The 19,421-nt window shown below is 41.5% G+C and overlaps 1 protein-coding gene across 2 annotated transcripts in view; it reads right to left on the reverse strand.

Annotated features, from left to right (window-relative positions):
• The window catches only part of LOC139762047 (uncharacterized), a 149,520-nt gene that overhangs the window by 29,381 nt on the left and 100,718 nt on the right, over positions 1 to 19,421 (reverse strand). For both annotated transcript variants that reach the window (XM_071686818.1, XM_071686823.1), the window contains exon 6: positions 14,553 to 14,754. In XM_071686818.1, coding sequence (XP_071542919.1) covers positions 14,553 to 14,754 — 202 coding nt within the window. The remainder of the gene's footprint in view (positions 1 to 14,552; positions 14,755 to 19,421) is intronic.

Raw genomic sequence — 19,421 nt, forward strand, 5'->3', positions numbered from 1 at the left:
GGGCAAGTATGAAGTCTGTTGGGGATGAGAGAGCTTGGGAAGTGAGTCAGTTGTTGTTCACTGATGATACAGCGCTGGTGGCTGATTCATGTGGGAAACTGCAGAAGCTGGTGACTGAGTTTGGAAAAGTGTGTGGAAGAAGAAAGTTAAGAGTAAATGTGAATAAGAGCAAGGTTATTAGGTACAGTAGGGTTGAGGGTCAAGTCAACTGGGAGGTAGGTTTGAATGGAGAAAAACTGGAGGAAGTAAAGTGTTTATATATCTAGGAGTGGATCTGGCAGCGGATGGAACCATGGAAGTGGAAGTGGATCATAGGGTGGGGGAGGGGGAGAAAATCCTGGGAGCCTTGAAGAATGTGTGGAAGTCAAGAACATTATCTCGGAAAGCAAAAATGGGTATGTTTGAAGAAATAGTGGTTCCAACAATGTTGTATGGTTGCAAGGCGTGGGCTATGGATAGAGTTGTGCGCAGGAGGATGGATGTGCTGGAAATGAGATGTTTGAGGACAATGTGTGGTGTGAGGTGGTTTGATCGAGTAAGTAACGTAAGGTTAAGAGAGATGTGTGGAAATAAGGAGAGCATGGTTGAGAGAGCAGAAGAGGGTGTTTTGAAATGGTTTGGGCACATGGAGAGAATGAGTGAGGAAAGATTGACCAAGAGGATATATGTGTCAGAGGTGGAGGGAACGAGAAGTGGGAGACCACATTGGAGGTGGAAAGATGGAGTGAAAAAGATTTTGTGTGATCGGGGCCTGAACATGCAGGAGGGTGAAAGGAGGGCAAGGAATAGAGTGAATTGGATCGATGTGGTATACCAGAGTTGATGTGCTGTCAGTGGATTGAATCAGGGCATGTGAGCATGAGAAGCGTCTAGGGTAAACCATGGAAAGCTGTGTAGGTATGTATATTTGCGTGTGTGGACATATGTATATACACGTGTATGGGGGTGGGTTGGGCCATTTCTTTCGTCTGTTTCCTTGCGCTACCTCGCAAGCGCGGGAGACAGCGACAAAGCAAAATATATATATATATATATATATATATATATATATATATATATATATATATATATATATATATATATATATATATTCCCTGGGGATAGGGGAGAAAGAATACTTCCCACGTATTCACTGCGTGTTGTAGAATGCGACTAAAAGGGGAGGGAGCGGGTGGCTGGAAATCCTCCCCTCTCGTTTTTTTTTAATTTTCCAAAAGAGGGAACAGAGAATTGGGCCAGGTGAGGGTATTCCCTAAAAGGCCCAGTCCTCTGTTCTTAACGCTACCTCGCTAATGCGGGAAATGGCGAATAGTTTGAAAGAAAGAAAAATATATCTTTTTTTTTTTTTTTTTTTACTTTGTCGCTGTCTCCCGTGTTTGCGAGGTAGCGCAAGGAAACAGACGAAAGAAATGGCCCAACCCACCCCCATACACATGTATATACATACATCCACACACGCAACTATACATACCTTCACAGCTTTCCATGGTTTACCCCAGACGCTTCACATGCCCTGATTCAATCCACTGACAGCACGTCAACCACGGTATACCACATCGCTCCAATTCACTCTATTCCTTGCCCTCCTTTCACCCTCCTGCATGTTCAGGCCCTGATCACACAAAATCTTTTTCACTCCATCTTTCCACCTCCAATTTGGTCTCCCTCTTCTCCTCGTTCCCTCCACCTCCGACACATATATCCTCTTGGTCAATCTTTCCTCACTCATTCTCTCCATGTGCCCAAACCATTTCAAAACACCCTCTTCTGCTCTCTCAACCACGCTCTTTTTATTTCCACACATCTCTCTTACCCTTACGTTACTTACTCGATCAAACCACCTCACACCACACATTGTCCTCAAACATCTCATTTCCAGCACATCCATCCTCCTGCGCACAACTCTATCCATAGCCCACGCCTCGCAACCATACAACATTGTTGGAACCACTATTCCTTCAAACATACCCATTTTTGCTTTCCGAGATAATGTTCTCGACTTCCACACATTCTTCAAGGCTCCCAGAATTTTTGCCCCCTCCCCCACCCTATGATCCACTTCCGCTTCCATGGTTCCATCCGCTGCCAGATCCACTCCCAGATATCTAAAACACTTCACTTCCTCCAGTTTTTCTCCATTCAAACTCACCTCCCAATTGACTTGACCCTCAACCCTACTGTACCTAATAACCTTCCTCTTATTCACATTTACTCTTAACTTTCTTCTTTCACACACTTTACCAAACTCAGTCACCAGCTTCTGCAGTTTCTCACATGAATCAGCCACCAGCGCTGTATCATCAGCGAACAACAACTGACTCACTTCCCAAGCTCTCTCATCCCCAACAGACTTCATACTTGCCCCTCTTTCCAAAACTCTTGCATTTACCTCCCTAACAACCCCATCCATAAACAAATTAAACAACCATGGAAACATCACACACCCCTGCCGCAAACCTACATTCACTGAGAACCAATCACTTTCCTCTCTTCCCACAGGTACAGATGCCTTACATCCTCGATAAAAACTTGATATACATGGGGTGTTCAGTGTTGTAAATGGAAATGGTGAAGAGCTTGTAGATTTATGTGCTGAAAAAGGACTGGTGATTGGGAATACCTGGTTTAAAAAGTGAGATATACATAAGTATACGTATGTAAGTAGGAGAGATGGCCAGAGACCGTTATTGGATTACGTGTTAATTGATAGGCACGCGAAAGAGAGACTTTTGGATGTTAATGTGCTGAGAGGTGCAACTGGAGGGATGTCTGATCATTATCTTGTGGAGGCGAAGGTGAAGATATGTAGAGGTTTTCAGAAAAGAAGAGAGAATGTTGGGGTGAAGAGAGTGGTGAGAGTAAGTGAGCTTGAGAAGGAGACTTGTGTGTGGAAGTACCAGGAGAAACTGAGTACAGAATGGAAAAAGGTGAGAACAAAGGAGGTAAGGGGAGTGGGGAAGAATGGGATGTATTTAGGGAAGCATTGATGACTTGTGCAAAAGATGTTTGTGGCATGAGAAGCGTAGGAGGTGGGTTGATTAGAAAGGGTAGTGAGTGGTGGGATGAAGAAGTAAGATTATTAGTGAAAGAGAAGAGAGAGGCATTTGGACAATTTTTGCAGGGAAAAAATGCAAATGAGTGGGAGATGTATAAAAGAAAGAGGCAGGAGGTCAATAGAAAGGTGCAAGAGGTGAAAAAGAGGGCAAATGAGAGTTGGGGTGAGAGAGTATCATTAAATTTTAGGGAGAATAAAAAGATGTTTTGGAAGGAGGTAAATAAAGTGCGCAAAACAAGGGAGCAAATGGGAACTTAAGTGAAGGGGGCTAATGGGGAGGTGATAACAAGTAGTGGTGAAGTGAGAAGGAGATGGAGTGAGTATTTTGAAGGTTTGTTGAATTTGTTTGATGATAGAGTGGCAGATATAGGGTGTTTTGGTCGAGGTGGTGTGCAAAGTGAGAGGGTTAGGGAAAATGATTTGGTAAACAGAGAAGAGGTAGTAAAAGCTTTGCGGAAGATGAAAGCCGGCAAGGCAGCAGGTTTGGATGGTATTGCAGTGGAATTTATTAAAAAAGCGGGTGACTCTATTGTTGATTGGTTGGAAAGGTTATTTAATGTATGTATGACTCATGGTGAGGTGCCTGAGGATTGGTGGAATGCGTGCATAGTGCCATTGTACAAAGGCAAAGGGGATAAGAGTGAGTGCTCAAATTACAGAGGTATAAGTTTGTTGAGTATTCCTGGGAAATTATATGGGAGGGTATTGATTGAGAGGGTGAAGGCATGTACAGAGCATCAGATTGGGGAAGAGCAGTGTGGTTTCAGAAGTGGTAGAGGATGTGTGGATCAGGTGTTTGCTTTGAAGAATGTATGTGAGAAATACTTAGAAAAGCAAATGGATTTGTATGTAGCATTTATGGATCTGGAGAAGGCATATGATAGAGTTGATAGAGATGCTCTGTGGAAGGTATTAAGAATATATGGTGTGGGAGGCAAGTTGTTAGAAGCAGTGAAAAGTTTTTATCGAGGATGTAAGGCATGTGTACGTGTAGGAAGAGAGGAAAGTGATTGGTTCTCAGTGAATGTAGGTTTGCGGCAGGGGTGTGTGATGTCTCCATGGTTGTTTAATTTGTTTAGGGATGGGGTTGTTAGGGAGGTGAATGCAAGAGTTTTGGAAAGAGGGGCAAGTATGAAGTCTGTTGGGGATGAGAGAGCTTGGGAAGTGAGTCAGTTGTTGTTCACTGATGATACAGCACTGGTGGCTGATTCATGTGAGAAACTGCAGAAGCTGGTGACTGAGTTTGATAAAGTGTGTGAAAGAAGAAAGTTAAGAGTAAATGTGAATAAGAGCAAGGTTATTAGGTACAGTAGGGTTGAGGGTCAAGTCAATTGGGAGGTAAGTTTGAATGGAGAAAAACTGGAGGAAGTGAAGTGTTTTAGATATCTGGGAGTGGATCTGGCATCGGATGGAACCATGGAAGCAGAAGTGAATCATAGGGTGGGGGAGGGGGCGAAAATCCTTGGAGCCTTGAAGAATGTGTGGAAGTTGAAAACATTATCTCGGAAAGCAAAAATGGGTATGTTTGAAGGAATAGTGGTTCCAAACAATGTTGTATGGTTGCGAGGTGTGGGCTATGGATAGAATTGTGCGCAGGAGGGTGAATGTGCTGGAAATGAGATGTTTGAGGACAATGTGTGGTGTGAGGTGGTTTGATCGAGTAAGTAATGTAAGGGTAAGAGAGATGTGTGGAAATAAAAAGAGCGTGGTTGAGAGAGCAGAAGAGGGTGTTTTGAAATGGTTTGGGCACATGGAGAGAATGAGTGAGGAAAGATTGACCAAGAGGATATATGTGTCGGAGGTGGAGGGAACGAGGAGAAGTGGGAGACCAAATTGGAGGTGGAAAGATGGAGTGAAAAAGGTTTTGTGTGATCGGGGCCTGAACATGCAGGAGGGTGAAAGGAGGGCAAGGAATAGAGTGAATTAGATCGATGTGGTATACCGGGGTTGACGTGCTGTCAGTGGATTGAATCAGGGTATGTGAAGCGTCTGGGGTAAACCATGGAAAGTTGTGTGGGGCCTGGATGTGGAAAGGGAGCTGTGGTTTCGGGCATTATTGCATGACAGCTAGAGACTGAGTGTGAACGAATGGGGCCTTTGTTGTCTTTTCCTAGTGCTACCTCGCACACATGAGGGGGGAGGTGGATGGAATTTCATGTGTGGCGAGGTGGCGATGGGAATGAATAAAGAAAGGCAATGTGAATTGTGTGCATGGTATATATGTATGTGTCTGTGTGTGTATATATATGTGTACATATATATACATACGTGTATGTATATGCATTGTGTATGGGGGTGGGTTGGGCCATTTCTTTCGTCTGTTTCCTTGCACTACTTCGCAAACGCGGGAGACAGCGACAAAGGAAAATAAATAAATATATAAATATATATATATATATATATATATATATATATATATATATATATATATATATATATATATATATATTCTTTTTTTCTTTTTTTTTTTGTCGCTGTCTCTCGCGTTTGCGAGGTAGCGCAAGGAAACAGATGAAAGAAATGGCCTAACCCACCCCTATACACATGTATTTACAAAAGTCCACACATGCAAATATACATACCTACACAGCTTTCCATGGTTTACCCCAGACGCTTCACATGCCCTGATTCAATCCACTGACAGCACGTCAACCCCAGTATACCACATCGATCCAATTCACTCTATTCCTTGCCCTCCTTTCACCCTCCTGATGTTCAGGCCCCGATCACAGAAAATCTTTTTCACTCCATCTTTCCACCTCCAATTTGGTCTCCCACTTCTCCTTGTTCCCTCCACCTCCGATACATATATCCTCTTGGTCAATCTTTCCTCACTCATTCTCTCCACATGCACAAACCATTTAAAACACCCTCTTCTACTCTCTCAACCACGCTCTTTTTATTTCCACACATCTCTCTTACCCTTACGTTACTTACTCTATCAAACCACCTCACACCACACATTGTCCTCAAACATCTCATTTCCAGCACATCCATCCTCCTGCGCACAACTCTATCCACAGCCCACGCCTCGCAGCCATACATCATTGTTGGAACCACTATTCCTTCAAACATACCCATTTTTGCTTTCCGAGATAATGTTCTCGACTTCCACACATTCTTCAACGCTCCCAGAATTTTCGCCCCCTCCCCCACCCTATGATCCGCTTCCGCTTCCATGGTTCCATCCGCTGCCAGATCCACTCCCAGATATCTAAAACACTTTACTTCCTCCAGTTTTTCTCCATTCAAACTTACCTCCCAATTGACTTGACCCTCAACCCTACTGTACCTAATAACCTTGCTCTTATTCACATTTACTCTTAACTTTCTTCTTTCACACACTTTATCAAACTCAGTCACCAGCTTCTGTAGTTTCTCACATGAATCAGCCACCAGCGCTGTATCATCAGAGAACAACAACTGACTCACTTCCCAAGCTCTCTCATCCCCAACAGACTTCATACTTGCCCCTCTTTCCAAAACTCTTGCATTCACCTCCCTAACAACCCCATCCATAAACAAATTAAACAACCATGGAGACATCACACACCCCTGCCGCAAACCTACATTCACTGAGAACCAATCACTTTCCTCTCTTCCTACACGTACACATGCCTTACATCCTCGATAAAAACTTTTCACTGCTTCTAACAACTTTCCTCCCACACCATATATTCTTAATACCTTCCACAGAGCATCTCTATCAACTCTATCATATGCCTTCTCCAGATCCATAAATGCTACATACAAATCCATTTGCTTTTCTAAGTATTTCTCACATACATTCTTCAAAGCAAACACCTGATCCACACATCCTCTACCACTTCTGAAACCACACTGCTCTTCCCCAATCTGATGCTCTGTACATGCCTTCACCCTCTCAATCAATACCCTCCCATATAATTTACCAGAAATACTCAACAAACTTATACCTCTGTAATTTGAGCACTCACTCTTATCCCCTTTGCCTTTGTACAATGGCACTATGCACGCATTCCGCCAATCCTCAGGCACCTCACCATGAGTCATACATACATTAAATAACCTTACCAACCAGTCAATAATACAGTCACCCCCTTTTTCAATAAATTCCACTGCAATACCATCCAAACATGCTACCTTGCCGGCTTTCATCTTCCACAAAGCTTTTACAACCTCTTCTCTGTTTACCAAATCATTTTCCCTAACCCTCTCACTTTGCACACCACCTCGACCAAAACACCCTATATCTGCCACTCTATCATCAAACACATTCAACAAACCTTCAAAATAATCACTCCATCTCCTTCTCACTTCACCACTACTTGTTATCACCTCCCCATTTGTGCCCTTCACTGAAGTTCCCATTTGCTCCCTTGTCTTACACACTTTATTTACCTCCTTCCAGAACATCTTTTTATTCTCCCTAAAATTTAATGATACTCTCTCACCCCAACTCTCATTTGCCCTCTTTTTCACCTCTTGCACCTTTCTCTTGACCTCCTGCCTCTTTCTTTTATACATCTCCCACTCAATTGCATTTTTTCCCTGCAAAAATCGTCCAAATGCCTCTCTCTTCTCTTTCACTAATAATCTTACTTCTTCCTCCCACTACTCACTACCCTTTCTAATCAACCCACCTCCCACTCTTCTCATGCCACAAGCATCTTTTGCGCAATCCATCACTGATTCCCTAAATACATCCCATTCCTCCCCCACTCCCCTTACTTCCATTGTTCTCACCTTTTTCCATTCTGTACTCAGTCTCTCCTGGTACTTCCTCACACAAGTCTCCTTCCCAAGCTCACTTACTCTCACCACCCTCTTCACCCCAACATTCACTCATCTTTTCTGAAAACCCATACAAATCTTCACCTTAGCCTCCACAACATAATTATCAGACATCCCTCCAGTTGCACCTCTCAGCACATTAACATCCAAAAGTCTCTCTTTCGCGCGCCTGTCAATTAACATGTAATCCAATTACGCTCTCTGGCCATCTCTCCTACTTACATACGTATACTTATGTATATCTCGCTTTTTAAATCAGGTATTCCCAATCACCAGTCCTTTTTCAGCACATAAATCTACAAGCTCTTCACCATTTCCATTTACATCACTGAACACCCCATGTATACCAATTATTCCCTCAACTACCACATTACTCACCTTTGCATTCAAATCACCCATCACTATAACCCGGTCTCGTGCATCAAAACCACTAACACACTCATTCAGCTGCTCCCAAAACACTTGCCTCTCATGATCTTTCTTCTCATGCCCAGGTGCATATGCACCAATAATCACCCATCTCTCTCCATCAACTTTCAGTTTTACCCATATTAATCGAGAATATACTTTCTTACATTCCATCACATACTCCCACAACTCCTATTTCAGGAGTAGTGCTACTCCTTCCCTTGCTCTTGTCCTCTCACTAACCCCTGACTTTACTCCCAAGACATTCCCAAACCACTCTTCCCCTTTACCCTTGAGCTTCGTTTCACTCAGAGCCAAAACATCCAGGTTCCTTTCCTCAAACATACTACCTATCTCTCCTTTTTTCACATCTTGGTTACATCCACATACATTTAGACACCCCAGTCTGAGCCTTCGAGGAGGATGAGCACTCCCAGCGTGACTCCTTCTTCTGTTTCCCATTTTAGAAAGTTAAAAATACAAGGAGGGGAGGATTTCTGGCCTCCCAGCTCCCGTCCCTTCTAGTCGCCTTCTATGACACGCGAGGAATGCGTGGGAAGTATTCTTTCACCCCTATCCCCAGAGATAATATATATATATATATATATATATATATATATATATATATATATATATATATATATATATATATATATATATATACACATACATACGCACATATACACACATACACACATACATATATACATACATATGAAAAATGTAAGAAATAATTTAGAAAACTGAAACTTCTAGCTTGAAATGAAATGAAAAATGAATGTCACATAATGGTTCAACCTCTGGCTACGGAAAGAGAAATGAATAATTCATTTACACAAACGTCAATAGTAGTTTTCATCAATTTAACCACTGTATCATATATATATATATATATATATATATATATATATATATATATATATATATATATATATATATATATATATCTTTTCTTTCTTTCTTTCAAACTATTCGCCATTTCACGCGTTAGCGAGGTAGCGTTAGGAACAGAGGACTGGGCCTTTTTTGGAATATCCTCACCTGGCCCCCTCTGTTCCTTCTTTTGGAAAATTAAAAAAAAAAACGAGAGGGGGGGATTTCCAGCCCCCCGCTCCCTCCCCTTTTAGTCGCCTTCTACGACACGCTGGGAATACGTGGGAAGTATTCTTAATCCCCTATCCCCAGGGAAAATATATATATATATATATATATATATATATATATATATATATATATATATATATATATATATATTTTTTTTTTTCATACTATTCGCTATTTCCCGCAATAGCAAGGTAGCATTAAGAACAGAGGACTGGGCCTTTGAGGGAATATCCTCACCTGGACCTCTTCTCTGTTCCTTCTTTTGGAAAATTACAAAAAAAAAAAAACGAGAGGGGAGGATTTCCAGCCCCCCGCTCCCTTCCCTTTTAGTCGCCTTCTACGACACGCAGGGAAGTATGTGATAGAATGTAAGAAAGTAAATTCTCGATTAATATGGGTAAAACTGAAAGTTGATGGAGAGAGATGGGTGATTATTGGTGCATATGCACCTGGGCATGAGAAGAAAGATCAAGAGAGGCAAGTGTTTTGGGAGCAGCTGAATGAATGTGTTAGTGGTTTTGATGCACGAGACCGGGTTATAGTGATGGGTGATTTGAATGCAAAGGTGAGTAATGTGGCAGTTGAGGGAATAATTGGTATACATGGGGTGTTCAGTGTTGTAAATGGAAATGGTGAAGAGCTTGTAGATTTATGTGCTGAAAAAGGACTGATGATTGGGAATACCTGGTTTAAAAAGCGAGATATACATAAGTATACTTATGTAAGTAGGAGAGATGGCCAGAGAGCGTTATTGGATTACGTGTTAATTGACAGGCGCGCAAAAGAGAGACTTTTGGATGTTAATGTGCTGAGAGGTGCAACTGGAGGGATGTCTGATCATTATCTTGTGGAGGCGAAGGTGAAGATATGTAGAGGTTTTCAGAAAAGAAGAGAGAATGTTGGGGTGAAGAGAGTGGTGAGAGTAAGTGAGCTTGAGAAGGAGACTTGTGTGTGGAAGTACCAGGAGAAACTGAGTACAGAATGGAAAAAGGTGAGAACAATGGAAGTAAGGGGAGTGGGGGAGGAATGGGATGTATTTAGGGAATCAGTGATGGATTGCGCAAAAGATGCTTGTGGCATGAGAAGAGTGGGAGGTGGGTTGATTAGAAAGGGTAGTGAGTGGTGGGATGAAGAAGTAAGAGTATTAGTGAAAGAGAAGAGAGAGGCATTTGGATGATTTTTGCAGGGAAAAAATGCAACTGAGTGGGAGACGTATAAGAGAAAGAGACAGGAGGTCAAGAGAAAGGTGCAAGAGGTGAAAAAAAGGGCAAATGAGAGTTGGGGTGAGAGAGTATCATTAAATTTTAGGGAGAATAAAAAGATGTTCTGGAAGGAGGTAAATAAAGTGCGTAAGACAAGGGAGCAAATGGGAACTTCAGTGAAGGGCGCAAATGGGGAGGTGATAACAAGTAGTGGTGATGTGAGAAGGAGATGGAGTGAGTATTTTGAAGGTTTGTTGAATGTGTTTGATGATAGAGTGGCAGATATAGGGTGTTTTGGTCGAGGTGGTGTGCAAAGTGCGAGGGTTAGGGAAAATGATTTGGTAAACAGAGAAGAGGTAGTAAAAGCTTTGCGGAAGATGAAAGCCGGCAAGGCAGCAGGTTTGGATGGTACTGCAGTGGAATTTATTAAAAAAGGGGATGACTGTATTGTTGACTGGTTGGTAAGGTTATTTAATGTATGTATGACTCATGGTGAGGTGCCTGAGGATTGGCGGAATGCGTGCATAGTGCCATTGTACAAAGGCAAAGGGGATAAGAGTGAGTGCTCAAATTACAGAGGTATAAGTTTGTTGAGTATTCCTGGTAAATTATATGGGAGGGTATTGATTGAGAGGGTGAAGGCATGTACAGAGCATCAGATTGGGGAAGAGCAGTGTGGTTTCAGAAGTGGTAGAGGATGGGTGGATCAGGTGTTTGCTTTGAAGAATGTATGTGAGAAATACTTAGAAAAGCAAATGGATTTGTATGTAGCATTTATGGATCTGGAGAAGGCATATGATAGCGTTGATAGAGATGCTCTGTGGAAGGTATTAAGAATATATGGTGTGGGAGGCAAGTTGTTAGAAGCAGTGAAAAGTTTTTATCGAGGATGTAAGGCATGTGTACGTGTAGGAAGAGAGGAAAGTGATTGGTTCTCAGTGAATGTAGGTTTGCGGCAGGGGTGTGTGATGTCTCCATGGTTGTTTAATTTGTTTAGGGATGGGGTTGTTAGGGAGGTGAATGCAAGAGTTTTGGAAAGAGGGGCAAGTATGAAGTCTGTTGGGGATGAGAGAGCTTGGGAAGTGAGTCAGTTGTTGTTCACTGATGATACAGCGCTGGTGGCTGATTCATGTGAGAAACTGCAGAAGCTGGTGACTGAGTTTGGTAAAGTGTGTGAAAGAAGAAAGTTAAGAGTAAATGTGAATAAGAGCAAGGTTATTAGGTACAGTAGGGTTGAGGGTCAAGTCAATTGGGAGGTGAGTTTGAATGGAGAAAAACTGGAGGAAGTGAAGTGTTTTAGATATCTGGGAGCGGATCTGGCAGCGGATGGAACCATGGAAGCGGATGTGGATCATAGGGTGGGGGAGGGGGCGAAAATTCTGGGAGCCTTGAAGAATGTGTGGAAGTCGAGAACATTATCTCGGAAAGCAAAAATGGGTATGTTTGAAGGAATAGTGGTTCCAACAATGTTGTATGGTTGCGAGGCATGGACTATGGATAGAGTTGTGCGCAGGAGGATGGATGTGCTGGAAATGAGATGTTTGAGGACAATGTGTGGTGTGAGGTGGTTTGATCGAGTAAGTAACGTAAGGGTAAGAGAGATGTGTGGAAATAAAAAGAGCGTGGTTGAGAGAGCAGAAGAGGGTGTTTTGAAATGGTTTGGTCACATGGAGAGAATGAGTGAGGAAAGATTGACCAAGAGGATATATGTGTCGGAGGTGGAGGGAACGAGGAAAAGAGGGAGACCAAATTGGAGGTGGAAAGATGGAGTGAAAAAGATTTTGTGTGATTGGGGCCTGAACATGCAGTAGGGTGAAAGGAGGGCAAGGAATAGAGTGAACTGGAGCGATGTGGTATACCGGGGTTGACGTGCTGTCAGTGGATTGAATCAAGGCATGTGAAGCGTCTGGGGTAAACCATGGAAAGCTGTGTAGGTATGTATATTTGCGTGTGTGGACGTATATATATACATGTGTATGGGGGTGGGTTGAGCCATTTCTTTCGTCTGTTTCCTTGTGCTACCTCGCAAACGCGGGAGACAGCGACAAAGCAAAAAAAAATATATATATATATATATATATATATATATATATATCGTAGAAGGCGACTAAAAGGGGAGGGAGCGGGGGGCTGGAAATCCTCCCCTCTCGTTTTTTTTTTTTTTTTTCCCAAAAGAAGGAACAGAGGGGGCCAGGTGAGGATATTCCAAAACAGGCCCAGTCCTCTGTTCTTAACGCTACCTCGCTAACGCGGGAAATGGCAAATAGTTTAAAAGAAAAAAAAAAAAAAATATATATATATATATATATATATATATATATATATATATATATAATATATATATATATATATATATTTTTTTTTTTCATACTATTCGCCATTTCCCGCGATAGCGAGGTAGCGTTAAGAACAGAGGACTGGGCCTTTGAGGGAATATCCTCACCTGGCCCCCTTCTCTGTTCCTTCTTTTGGAAAATTAAAAAAAAACGAGAGGGGAGGATTTCCAGCCCCCCGCTCCCTTCCCTTTTAGTCGCCTTCTACGACACGCAGGGAATACGTGGGAAGTATTCTTTCTCCCCTATCCCCAGGGATAATATATATATATATATATATATATATATATATATATATATATATATATATATATATATATATATATATATACACACACACAGACACATATAAACATGTACATAATTCATACTTGCTGCCTTTATTCATTCCCATCGCCACCCAACCTCACATGGAAATGTCACCCCCCTCCCCCCGCACGTGAACGAGGTAGCACTAGGAAAAGACAACAAAGGCCACTTTCGTTTACACTCAGTCTCTAGTTGTCATGTATAATGCACTGAAACCATATCTTTTTATTTTCCCTAAAATTTACTGATACCCTCTCTGTTAATGAAAGAGAAAAGAGAGGCAATTAGACATTACTTGCAGGGAAGTAGTGGAAATGACTGGGAGTTGTAGAAAAGAGAGCAGCAGGAGGTCAAGAGAAAGGTGCAAGAAGTACAGCACTAGATCGCTCCCTCAGAAACTACTCCATAACTAATCACTAAACCCCAAGCCAGAATAAGATTACCCCTGCCTCTCACTTCAGTAATCCCTATTGAAAAATTGCATCACCAACAAATATGATACTGAAAGAACAGATGCACATTGTAAAAACCTGAAAAGTACTAAACAACTGGCTTCCCAACTCTTTCTTAAACTCCATTCCACCAGACAGTTAACAGTGGCCAAACTGCTGCTAAGTCTTGCTGAAGATGATGACTTGTTGGTGTCCAAAACTGTAATTTCAGGAGGCTGGTTACCCACAGCCATACGGAACCTTTGACCAAATTTGAATTCATGGTGTACCTGTCAAGCTGATGCTAAATGAGGTGAAATACTCTTTTAAACTTATTGTGGCTAACTAACTGGCTCAACAAACAGTTGCTTCTACCCCCAATTTCTAGATGACATGCCATAAGTTAATGAATAATAAAGACAACTAACTCTGCATGACTGATCACAGTCAATAGTTGTATTCTGAAAAACAAAAGACAAAAAATTACCTTCCTTTGCCACTCTGACTTATAAAAGCTTCATTTTGATCCATTAAGAGAGTTGGGACACTAAATGTATAGACTGGAGTGTTAACAAAGCCTGAAGTAATGGTGCTGCAATATAACAGCATTCATGAAAGCTGCCCCTGTGACTTGCTTTAGCTACTTATGAATAATAACTTGTGAATGTTTGCTTGCAGAAAGTTTAGTAGTACAGTATATTATGAATTTGGATTTCCACTTAATGAGTAATCTTATTGCTTTTCTGAAAGGTGAGGCATAACTCGAGTCTCCAATGCTGTTTTATGTTAATCAAAGAAAAATAAGTATCATCCCATGGTATGATTTATCAGATCACAATTCCATTTGGATATATAGAAGGGAAACAGTGTGAAAGACAGCTATGAGAAATGTCAGAACCTGAATCTTTAACTTACCATAATACAGTGTATGACTTACCTACACCACATAAGGAGCTGATAATATAAGGCACTGCAGTTAGACTCATGCTTTCCTTGTTTGCTCCAAGAGTCCGTGACAGGTAGGTTGGGAGCCACTGCATAATGATGTAATTGCTCCAGTTCATAGCAAAATGGGCAATGTAGATAGACCACAAAGACCAGTGGCTTACCCACTCTACCCAGGTTACACACAATGTCTCCTAATAAGAAAAAAAAATCATATACTGACATACAACCTCAGCATCATTACCAAATCAAGCACACTAACAATAGTGGTTATATTTTCAGTTCATCTTTTCCTTGCCAAGTACAACATAAAACTCAGTCTAACACAAACTTCTTTCTGTAATGTGACATGTGAGCTAGGATGACCTGAAATGACATAACCAAGGCTTTGCTAAACATAAATTAGCAACAGAGGGCTACAAACTTTGCTTAAAATTACGGTCAAACCTCTAACACCAATCTCAGCAAGTCAGGCAGGCTGCCATGCAAACTGCTACCATCTACCTAAATCATCTGACAGTCAAGTTATTCTAAAATGCGGCCTAAAGCCAAAATAAATGTTGAAAGATGACTTCATGATGCATATAATGTCACAGTATATGAAAAATGACTATAGGTCATGGGGTTCCTTGTGTAAATGAGGATGAGGAAAGACTTGTTGAATTGTGTGCTGAGAAAGAAATGGTGATCAGGAATACATGGTATAAATAAAGGTGCATAATCAAGTATTCATGGGTGAATGGGGTTGAGGGTCAATGAGCATTATTGGATTATGAGTTAACTGAAAGGTGTAAAGAAGAGGTTGTTAGTGGGGGCAAAAGTAAAAGTTTGTGGTAGGTTTAAGAAGAGAGGAAGTATGAATGAAAAGAAGTGGTGAAAGTGAGTCAGCAAAAAAAAAAAAAAAACCTGTGGGCTGAAATAAAAAGGGAGAATAGGTAAAGAAAGGCATTAGGTGAAAGTAAAGGTAGTGGTATGCAGTGCTTTACCAAGTGGGAAAAGCATGCAGAAGGTGGGATATTGAGGTAAAAGAAAGGGTAAGTGGTGCATTGAGAAAGTTAAATCACTAGTGAGAGGGCAAAAAGTTAGTGTATGGATGGATGGATGGGACCTACAAGTGATTTATCATTGCTCCCATGCTAATTTCAAAACTTAACCTACTTGCCCTAAGCCACAATGTTGATTCACTTTCCCTCTTCTGTAGGTATCTTTTGGTTTTTGCTCCCAAGAGATGGCTGCTTCAATTCCCCACCATTAGCTAGACCACAGAATACTTGGCAAGCTGCTGCATTACATGCTTACTGCATGGCCATAGGTTACTCAAGGGATGGCTGTTTTGATAACCGTTTCTTTGCCTACACCTTGGGGCTCTGGAATTCTCTACCTTTTCATTCATGTCCTTCCCAATAACTGATTCCTGGCACTTTTTAAAAGAGGTTTTTCACTCCCTCCAGAAATTCATTAATACTTTTACCTGATTCTTGTTTTTCCCTTTCTTTAGTCATTTTATATTTCAATTAAGATGAGGACTTCTGCACATGACTGGAGCCTCCAGTGTAAAAAAAAAAAAAAAGAAAAAGAAAAGAAAATGCAGGCAACTGGGAGTATCATAAAAGAAAATAGCATTCAAGAAAAAGGTATGGAAGCTGTTTTAAAAGGGGCAAATGAGAGATAGGTACTATAAGGCAGGTAATTACTGATCATGGAGCTACTACCACCAGAGTATTAGGAGGGCTGGTTATGATGACATAGTGAGCAAGCACTGCAGTGTTTGTCCTGTTCACTTCTCTGGCCAAGGTTGCACTGTTTTTTCTATGCTTTGCCTACGAATGGATTGCTAGCATTCAATCTACAAACTCACACATTCTCCACCTCAAACAAAACACATAACATGTTACTCCCACAACTCTGAATTTGTCTATTTCTTGGAAATAGGCAAATTCAGTGTTTCTTTTGCAGCAAGTCAGAATGGTGCAACTGCTAACTGCTCAGAGAGGAGTGGACAGTGCCAAAGGCCCCATTAACCATCATCAAACAACTGAGACCTAACTCATCTCTATTAACATTGCTTCTAGACCTGGCTCTTCCTCTTATCATTTCTGCAACATTTGCAGTCTCATGTCCAACCTCCCCTCTGTAGAACACCATGGGCCTACGACTTCCCCTGACTCTCCTCTACACTATCAAATATTCAATTATTATAATGCCCATCATAGTGTAGGGCACACTGCTACTCAAAAACATCTATTGCATGCATCATTTATCTTGTGTCTCCTAACTCTCAAGCCATCTACCTCAAAATATCTCCACCCTCTATAATTCGTCTTTTTAATTTTTTTATTTATTTATTATACTTTATCACTGTTTCCCATGTCAGCGAGGTAGCACAAGGAAATAAATGAAAGAATGGCCTAACCCACCCACAGACACTTGTATATACATACACGCCCACACACATATACATACCTATACATTTCAAGATATACATAAATATACATACACAGACATATACATAAATAAACATGTACATATTCATACTTGCTGCCTTCATCCATTCCTGTCACCACCCCACCATACATGAAATGGCATCCTCCCTCCCCCTGCATGCGTGAGGTAGTGCTAGGAAAAGACAACAAAGGCCACATTCGTTCACACTCAGTCTCTAGCTGTCGTGTGTAATGTACCGAAACCACAGCTCCATTTCCACATCTAGGCCCCACAGAACTTTCCATGGTTTACCCAAGACACTTCACATGCCCTGGTTCAATCCACTGAAAGCATGTCGACCCCAGTATACTACATCATTCCAATTCACTCTGTTCCTTGCACGCCTTTCACCCTCCTGTGTGTCCAGGCCCCGATTGCTCAACATCTTTTTCACTCCATCCTTCCACCTCCAATTTGGTCTACCACTTCTCCTTGTTCCCTTCACCTCTGACACATATATCCTCTTTGTCAATCTTTCCTCACTCATTCTCTCCATGCAACCAAACCATTTCAATACACCCTCTTCTGCTCTCTCAACCACACTCTTTTTATTACCACACATCTCTCTTACCCTTTCATTACTTAATCAAACCACCTCACACCACATATTGTCCTAAAATATCTCATTTCCAACACATCCATCCTCCTCTGCACAGCCCTATCTATAGCCCACACCTTGCAACCATATAACACTGTTGGAACCACTATTCCTTCAAACATACCCATTTTTGCTCTGCGAGATAATGTTCTGGCCTTCCACACATTCTTCAACGCTCCCAAAACCTTCACTCCCTCCCCCACCCTGTGACTCACTTCTGCTTCCATGGTTCTTTCCACTGCTAAATCCACTCCCAGAAACCTAAAACACTAAACTTCCTCCAGTTTTTCTCCACTCAAACATACCTCCCAAGTGACTTGTCCCTCAACCCTACTGAATTTAATAACCTTGCTCTTATTCACATTTACTCTCAGCTTTCTTCTTTAACACACTTTACCAAACTCTGTCATCAGCTTCTGCAGTTTCTCACCTAAATCAGTCACCAGTGCTGTATCATCAGCGAACAACTGACTCACTTTCGAAGCCCTCTCATCCACAACAGACTGCATACTTGCCCCTCTCCAAAACTCTTGCATTCACCTCCCTGACAACCCCATCCATAAATAAATTAAACGACCATGGAGACATCACACACCCCTGCCACAAACCAACATTCACTACGAACCAATCACTTTCCTCTCTTCCTACTCGTACACATGTCTTACATCCTCGATAAAAACTTTTCACTGCTTCTAGCAACTTACCTCCAACACCATATACTCTTAACACCTTCCACAAAGCATCTCTATCAGCTCTATCATATGCCTTCTCCAGATCCATAAATGCTAAATACAAATCCTTTTGTTTTTCTAAGTATTTTTCATACATTCTTCAAAGCAAACACCTGATTCACAAATCCTCTACCACTTCTGAAACCACACTGCTTTTCCCCATTCTGATGCTCTGTACATGCCTTCATCCTCTCAATCAATACCCTCCCATATAATTTCCCAGGAATACTCAACAAACTTGCTCTGTACATGCCTTCATCCTCTCAGTCAATACCCTCCCATATAATTTCCCAGGAATACTCAACAAACTTATACCTCTGTAATTTGAACACTCACCTTTATCCCCTTTGCCTTTGTACAATGGCATTATGCATGCATTCCACCAATCCTCAGGCATTTCACCATGAACCATACATACATTGAATATCCTTACCAACCAGTCAACAACATAGTCACCCTCTTTTTTAATAAATTCCACTGCAATACCATCCAAACCCACTACATTGCCATCTTTCATCTTCCGCAAAGCTTTCACCAACTCATCTCTGTTTACCAAACCATTCTCCCTGACCCTCTCACTTCGCACACCACCTCGACCAAAACACCCTACATCTGCCACTCTATCATCAAACACATTTAACAAACCTTCAAAATACTCACTCCATCGCCTTCTCACTTCACCACTACTTGTTATTACCTCCCTATTAGCCCCCTTCACCGATGATCCCATTTGTTCTCTTTTCTTACCCACTTGATTTATCTCCTTCCAAAACATCTTTTGTTTCCTTTATTTTTCCTCTAAGTTTTCCAACTAAGCTCAACTCTCCACCAAGAAACACTACTCTCTTCACATCCATACAGTGAAATCCTCTATAAAGGGATTTCAAAGTACATAACAAAGACTGGTTAGACTCTGCCCAGGGTGATCCCAATGGAGTTGATTCACTGTCATTATCTGTTTTTAGCAATCTAGAACAAACATTTAAACATCCAAAATAAGTTTCTGAACATCATGATTACTATTCAAACACACCAAACCTCTTTTTTA

This window comes from Panulirus ornatus, chromosome 3, assembly GCF_036320965.1.
Source record: "Panulirus ornatus isolate Po-2019 chromosome 3, ASM3632096v1, whole genome shotgun sequence".
In the NCBI taxonomy this organism is placed as follows: domain Eukaryota; kingdom Metazoa; phylum Arthropoda; class Malacostraca; order Decapoda; family Palinuridae; genus Panulirus; species Panulirus ornatus.